Below are 8,060 nucleotides of genomic sequence, written 5' to 3' on the forward strand. Positions count from 1 at the left end.
ATAGGGTAGTGATACAATCTTCTGGATCTATGGTTGCTGATATGATTACTGCATTAACGCATACGATTGTCAAACATCGCAAAATGGAACCTCTAAATGGAGATGTTTGGAAGATGAGAATGCAGTTGCTTCTCAAAAAACAGGATCTTTTTTTTTTTCATTTTTGAGAAAAGAGAAGCCCGCAGATCGGGTGCTAATGGCTTCTTCAATCAAGTGATGTTGTTATAGCCAAACAACAAAAAGAAAGCATATGAACAGCATCTATAGTTGTAGACAGTAAAAAAAAAAAAGTTCTTCGAAGCTGTGCTCTAATGGAATGGTGGTCAAGGATAAGGTACTAGTTTCAGTGGGAGGTCCGCATGAGAAATCTGGGAGACTCCACAGAGAATGTATGAGTCAGTGACAATGGTAAACATGAAGTTTCTTCGGCAACGGTTTTTTCCAAGCAAGATTGTATCAGGAGTCGTAGCAGTAGGAGTGGGAGATTGAAAGCTAGCTCCTGACTCGAGGGGAGAAGGAAGAGTCTATGAAAGAGATAGTCTTAGTACACCCGAAGGAAGAGGGAAATTTAGGCCTAGTAGCACGGTTGAAGTCCAATCCGTGTGAGTATGAGTGCCAGCCAAGCCGCTTTCAAGCTCTCCAACGCTAGCAGTGCAGTAAGGGTTCATTCCAAGCGAACCAGTAGCAAAGCGGTTGAAAGCAGTCTGTCGGTCTCAGTCCTGGTATTCCGGGCAAGCCAGTCGATGGTAGTCATTCCGGTGCTTCTAGTGACTTTCTTGCCTGTCTCCTGTCTGTTTACGAATCGGATGGGAGGCTTTCCTTATATCCTTATAGAAAGAGATCTTGCCCTCGGGCAAAGAAGCAAGCGAAAGAGATATTCCATCAACCCAGCAAAGAACCGATACCACTACCACAGTCTTCACCAAGACAGCTGGAAGGCATAGAGTCAAGACAAAAAGGAAAGCGGAATGAGAGCGGAAAAGGCGTTAATCAAGAGAATACCCTGTACATGAAAAGGGCTCAGAATAGACTCTTTGCTTGAATGGCTTGTTTGCAGGTTTGACATTCTCTTTAGCAAAGAAGAAAGCACTCCTTCATGGGAAGTTTCCAAAGGGAAGTCCGACGTCTCCTTAAGGTAAGGCAGTTCACTCGTAAGGCCTCATTCATCTCTTACCCGGCAAAGGCCTCTCTCATCCCTTCCTTCTTCGCTTACTGAAAGCACACATCTCGTTGCTAAGAGGTAAGCCATCTTGGGACCCTTCGGGCTGGCATCCGTTACCTAATACTTGCTTACGGGATCGTGACAATGGACTTGAAAATGGGCTCCTTCAGTGACCGATCTTGGTGCCATTTCTTCTAGGCTCCCTTTGAATCAGCGCTTTGAACATTCGCTTTTCTCGGTTCCTAGCTAGGGTTCGAGAGAGAATTCCTACTCTAAGGAAGGGAAGAAGGTAATCAAATAAGTAGAATGCTGTTCTTTCCGTACTATCGCACACTACTAGAGGCCCGTCCAGGAGGTTAGTCAGAATAGAGAACCTAGAACGCCTTGGTTAATCAGACCCAGAGATCATGGCCAATCACCGAGGCACCGGGAACCCTCCCGGGGGGAGTCCACTGGCTCTAACCACCAGCTGAACCCTACAGCCCCGGCAAATCAGCAACTTTATAACGAGGCAGTTAGCCGTCAACTAGCTGAGATTGCCCGGATGCTAGCACAATTGACCTCGCGGGTAGCCATCGGAAATACCCTGGCTGCACCTGCTGCTCAAGGAACAAACCCTCCACCACCCCACAACGTACACTAGGAAGCACTAGCTAGGCAAGTTATACTGGGAATGCTGTTCCACACATTGGCTCAATTCAACCTTCCACATCAAATTCTTCCTTCATTACAAGGCCCAGCTGATAGGTGGCCAGAGAGGACATGCAAACTTTCCAAAGAGATGTGAGAGAGAGGTGGTATTCTAAAAAAAGAAAAGCATCAATAAGAAGTGGTATCTGTTGATGAAATGCCATTGCATGGATATCCCTCCACAGCAAGAAAAACATTTGATGGCGAGGTAAAAGCACAAGGATGAATGCCCGGCGATAGCATAGGTGCTCCCCTCAGTAGGTTCAGCTCCGATTGAGTCCGTTCGACTTTCAGCTTGGCTAGGGCGCTGGAAAAGAAGTCATTAAAGCCGTGTCCGTCCTTATCCGAACCACTACGTACTCCAACAAGGAAGCCATCCCCGTATCTACTAACTACTAAAGAAAGATGGAATTGTTTTGCACCCGGATCAAAAGATGGATGCCTGTAAGTCTAAATTTCCTACTTAGGAAGAGCCCTTCTCAAAGACAGGCGAGCCGAACCCTTCAGTAGCTTACGTGGGAATGGTGGGACCTATCATTCCTACTCTTCTTGTTCTCTTGGTATTGACCCTGAAAGGGAGTTTGTGAGGCGACACGGTATACAAGAACTTCTCGTGTAACCTACATATTATATATAGTGGTTTTTTTCTCTTTCCTTCCTCCCTCCTTTCAGTCGAGCTTTTTCAAAACCTCTCATACGATTCTGACAAGATAGCAAAGAAGCATATGAAAGGAGGGAGTGCCGTGTCTTCAACGAGACTTTATATAATCCTACGGTCTTCAATAAAGCTATATAAAGAAGGAGGAGCTCCGCAAAGAGGGAAGAAAGAATCGTGACTCGGTACCGGATGCTGGAGTTGTTGATGTAAGAATCTTGGACAGCGGATATGCCAGATATAGCCGAAAGATAACTTCACACCATGAAAGAAGAAAGATCGAAGAAGGTAGATAAGGGAGACAAGGGAAAGCGGTAAGATGAGGTCTTGGTAGTCCAAGAGCGAACCAATGAACCGTCAACAAGTGGATCCATAATGGACGGACCGATCCTTCATGCTCCCACCAACTATCAACGGCTGGATGTAAGAGAAAAAGAGCAATCTATCCTATATAACTTTCTGGCTCTCTTGAAATACAGGTTTCCCGGAAACTACCCCTTGAACCCGTTACGGGAATTCTCGAGGATGCATTTCTTCTTGGGGGAGAATCTTCAAAATATTCCACCGGAGGACTTCGATCGATCTCGAGGAGAGAAGATCAAAGAGAAGTGTAAGGAAAGCTCTTATAACGTATAACGTACTCCCGGCATTCCATATCTTGCACATTATGTATTCATAGTGCCAACGGACAATCATACACCTTCCAAGAGAGAGTCCCGATATCGTACGACCGAGACCTTATAAGAGGCACGACTTCTTGACAATGGTATGCCTTCCCTGCTTTCTTTGGCTTTCTGCTTGGATCGACCTATGATATGGTCCCGTGAAGCTTCTCTTTCCATAACTCGAATTCCATGGGATTATGGCTTTGGAGAACGAATCCTCTTCTAGTACGGCAGTCCCGCTAACGTTCTTTCCTATAAGGTTGGACGGGCGATTCCACTCATAGACAACGAGTAGTGGAGGTTTATCTAACCTTCCTTTTTCGAATGGTTTCCCTTTCTCTTCCTTCGAGACCACTTCAATGTCTATAGTAAGGGTAGTTGACTATATTAGTTAGATATCCGAATTAGGAGTAGGTGGGCAGTGGAGGGTTCTTCGGTCTTCCTTGCCTGACACTGACCCCAATTACGCATACTAAAATCAAAGGCAGCCATACAAATTCGTCTTGGTCTTCTTTTTCCACGCGGAAGTAAATATCCAATCAATATACGGAAATGGTATTCCCTGATGGTAGGAAATAGTATTCAACGGATCTTAAAACGAATATAGGGGGTGCCTCGATCTGGAGCGGGTCTTTGATTGCTATTATGCTATTATGCGGATGACTGAAGCCCCTTATGACCTTTACTTCCAAGCACGGCCCCTTCCCTATATCCACTCAGGGGAGGGAGAATACGGATGATTGGAACATCCTTCAGTGCCCGGTACTCCTCCTTAATGGAGGAGAGTGGATCTGTGTCTAGAATAGAATCCCGAGTCTAGTTACGTGTAAGAATTCGTATACTATATAAAGAAAATGAATTGCATACCTTAACCCTGTGCATTCCCGGAACGTCTGTCATCGATCGAACTCCAAGAATCCGTAATCTAGCTCTGGACGAGGAGGAGCGGACAACAAGGAGAAAAGCGTAAAAAGCTCAAGCTCATAAACCGGTAAGAGAGCGGAATCATGAATTGGACAGCACAGCATTGAATAGTCTTCGAGGTTAATATCTCTTACTCTAGGCATCTTCCTTTACCTGACGAAGGTTCCATGGATTCTATCTAGGACAAGTCGGTTAGCGCTCCCCTCCCCAATAGCCGTTATATCCGGTTCTTTTCATGCCCACGGATCCGCTTTTTAGAGCTGTACACGAAAAAAAGGCCATTTATACCATAAAGTAAAGTGTTAAGACCAGGCTTGAGAAGAATGGCACATAAAACTATCCTTTAGAAAGCCAGTTGGGACCCTCTCTCTTATACCACAAGGAGTGCTTCGAAGCTCTACAACAGCAATCATCTCTTTTTGTTTGTATGGTATGGATTTTGAGCTAACAAGAAAAGCAAGGGCCTTGGAAAGGAGATAGGACCTCGTTTGGTCTGGTGGGTTCCCCTCCTTTTATAAAGATTCCCATGTTTCCAGGTGACGAAAGGAAATTAGGTATGAACGCTAGGCACTGCTCGCATCGGATTGCTTTCGTACTTGCAATGAAAAACCCGTTAGCAAGGGGTAAGGGGGTCAAGGCGACATAACTAAAACCTTGATGGGTATAGGGCACAACAGTAGCTTTCTAGGAGTTTTAGAGAGAACTCAGAAAGAAAGAAAGAAGGCTCCGGCTGAGATCGCCGGAAAGAGGGATAATAAACGCAAGAATAGGTTAATGAAAGAAATGAATCCCTTGTCCTGAAGGTCCTCCTAGTTAGAGGTATCTCCATCGGCGAACTCTCTACCTGGTCCTCTTCTCGTTAGTAAGGGTTTAGGGAAGGACGAGTCTACGATAACCCATTGGTCCCATTGGACTCTTAGACAACGAGGCGCTTTTAGCCCTAAATAGGGGGGAATACCGTCCTTTTGCCCTCTGTCACAACCCATGTCTAGCTCTTGGATTCTTTTTTTTCTTATTATTCCATCGTCTCACTGCTTTCTCCCTTGTTTTGATTGGTGTCTATGGATCCAGCCTCTTTCCTCGACCTCTTGAGCAAGGTGGGATCGAGCGTCCATGGGTTGGGGTCTTGTTGTAGGCCCCAAGGGCAGGACCCTTAATATTCACTTTATTCAGGGTGGCTACCTATCCCCATCGCTTTCTTTGATTGTTGGGTTAGTAGGGAATGATAATCCACTGGTAAAAAGAAAAGCATGCCTCTCTCATCGGATTAGCTTGGATACCCGGCTCTAGTAAGACTTCTAAGACTTCTTCCCAATGCTTTCTGTTGGGCGCAACCATCAATCAGTCGATACTAAGCCAAGAGCTTTTCAAGGAGTGCATTCTGGGAATCAAGTTGCTTCAGTCAGACCAATGACCGCCGCCTATCATTTTTAGGGGAACCCGGGTTCTAAAATTGAGTCCCAGAACTCTTATTCCAAGAACTGGTGATGGTAATATTCCCTTAACTGCGGATTCAATAGCACCGGTTAGAAACCCAAAAACAAGAGGAAAGAGAGCACCGTCTACTCATACTGTCACACCGGCAACGAGAGAAGCAGATAGGCATTCAGTTAGCTTTCAAAGAGACTCGTAGTTAGAAAGAAGATGCTTCCTCAACCTGTAATGAAAAAAGGTTCACCCTAAGGACCGACGGAACGGTAAGATAAGGAGCCGAGTGAGGCCCTACTAATTAGTACACGTCAAGGGAGAGGGACCTGTGCCTTGTCTGGGAGGTCAAGTTAGTATCAGCCAAGACGGGCATATTCTAGTCGACATTAATTAAGGGTTATGCTATCATTATTTAATAAATTGACTTCTGGAAATCCTGAAATACGAGTCCCTTCTGGGAAAACAAGTGTCAGCATTCGTGTGAAGAACAAAGTATACAACAGTAAGTACAAGTACCCAATTTTGGTTAAATATTCAAATATTAAAGGTGAAGCTAGTGGAAGTAGTAGTGAAGCAAGCAATGAATGGGTGCTAAAAAAGTACTCCTCTGCACCATGGTTTCCATTAAAGATTAAAGCCAGTAATCTTCCTTTCAAGGGCGAAGAGATCAGGGGGTTGCCAGATATACTGAATCAAGATAGTCGAATCAAAGCCTTAAGTCTTAGCAAGGCAGTAGTATACTCTCTTTTGCATGATATGAGATTCCATCTACTGATATGCCTGATTTTAGGGTGGTGGTATTTTATACCAGAGGAAGTGGTGAATCACCCAGGTATTCTATCTTCTCCTGACATAGGACATATAGTCAAAGTAGCACGGGATACATTTGAGAACCATGTGTGCAGTCTTCATCAAACTCCCAGTCCATGCGATTGTGGTGAGATTCTCAATAAGGAAGCGAGGCAGCTATTGGAGACGAAAGAAAGCTTTGACCCACTAGGGTTAAAGCCTAATCGATCAATACCTGTCTTTATAGGGGCTATAATCTTAACCCTTACTCTCGCAGAATCAGTTAGTCAATAAGGACATATGTACACATTCGACTGAGTAAACATCATTGAGCTGATCTATCTAATCTCTTTACTATTCTCATAGTGAGCCGCGGAGATCATTTAGTTCCTATAACTGGATTCGTTGTTGCAACAGCTAACCACTTAGACAGGCTCAGCGGAGAAAATGCCTGTAAGGCGATCTCACTTAATCAACAAGCACCTATCCGTGGTTGGAGCTGGCTTTGCTTTGAAAGAATCCACTCTCTATCTGCTGTCAGCCTTTTGTCTTAGTTGAAAGGATGAGGTTCGAGGACCCGTTGGTCAAAGGAAAGGGAAGGTCCTTCTTCCGGGACGGAGCCGTATGACGCGAGAGTGTCACGTACGGTTCCTTTGAGAAGGGTGTGATACCACCACCTATCAGGCCCGACGAGCGGTCCACGGAACTGCATCCCTACTCACCTGGTCCATGCACATCGCTCTCCCCAGGAGGTTGGCCGCCTATCCTTGATCTACCCATTTTCAAGAAGATCCCGGGCTCGATCCGGTTTAGTATCAAGGTTCTTCTGTTTTTGTTCCTATAGGTTCGTGCAGCATTTCCAAGATATCGTTATGATCAATTAATGGGACTTGGCCGGAAAGTGTTCTTGCATTAGCTCGGGTAGTCCCCGTTTCTGGTGTTTTAGTCACCTTTCAATGGCTCCCTTAATAAAGAATTGCCCTCTTTTAACATGGGGGAAGAGGGCTAGTCCCTGAAAATGCCCGCTGAAGGTTGGGGCATGTGTGAGGGATCTTTCTGTCATGACTTAGCTCAACTCCCATTCCCATTCTTTCGTTGGAAAAACCAACGCTCATCTCCCTCTTTCTAAATCGAATTCTCCTCCTTTCTAAAGCTGCGCAGGGCGGCAGCCAAGAACGGCTAAAAAGAAAAAGGTGTGGGGGAGGATAGGAAAGACTCTCAATCTATCATGCCTCAACTGGAGAAATTCTACCATCAACAGGATAAATTCACTTATTTTTCACAATTCTTCTGGTTATGCCTTTTCCTCTTTATTTTCTATATTCTGTTGATGGAGGATGCATCTCGGGGAACTTATTCCTTTCCTTCCGCGAGTAATAGCGGCTCCAGCAATGCGGGAAAGAATGACGATAAGGATCGTTCAAGGAGGAAAACCCTTTATAGCAATAGGAAGACTCGGAACTTCTTTTCCTTAAGCTGATCCCTGCCCTTCTGTCTTGAATTCCATATATAGAATAGCTGTAGTAGTAGTTGCTTCTGCGCCTAAAGGAGATTCTGTCTTGAATTCCCCGGTTCTTGCTAACATGCTTTGAGACCAATCCATGGTGGTAGTCACCGTAAGCTAAGCGAGCGAAGAGTATAAGTATATTACCGGCACGACTTGCAAGACTTATCACACTCAAAAGAAAAGAATGAAAGAATACCAGAGGTAGTCAAAACTAGACCATGCCTCTATGATGCCAAGAAT

The 8,060-nt window shown here is 45.0% G+C and overlaps 1 protein-coding gene across 1 annotated transcript; it reads left to right on the forward strand.

Moving 5' to 3' along the window:
- The first annotated feature begins 9 nt into the window (after positions 1 to 9).
- Positions 10 to 7,740, forward strand: LOC149510532 (uncharacterized). Its single transcript, XM_089757567.1, has one exon. The coding sequence runs from the start codon at positions 5,924 to 5,926 to the stop codon at positions 6,605 to 6,607; it is 684 nt and encodes a 227-aa protein (XP_089613693.1). The 5' UTR covers positions 10 to 5,923; the 3' UTR covers positions 6,608 to 7,740.
- Positions 7,741 to 8,060: the final 320 nt, after the last annotated feature.

The sequence above is a fragment of the Durio zibethinus genome, unplaced genomic scaffold, assembly GCF_047325235.1.
Source record: "Durio zibethinus cultivar Kanyao isolate XHJ-2024 unplaced genomic scaffold, ASM4732523v1 HiC_scaffold_30, whole genome shotgun sequence".
In the NCBI taxonomy this organism is placed as follows: Eukaryota; Viridiplantae; Streptophyta; class Magnoliopsida; order Malvales; family Malvaceae; genus Durio; species Durio zibethinus.

Bases quoted from the DNA above. Each gene is read 5' to 3' on its own strand.
- LOC149510532 (XM_089757567.1), top strand. From the start codon at position 5,924: ATGCTATCATTATTTAATAAATTGACTTCTGGAAATCCTGAAATACGA.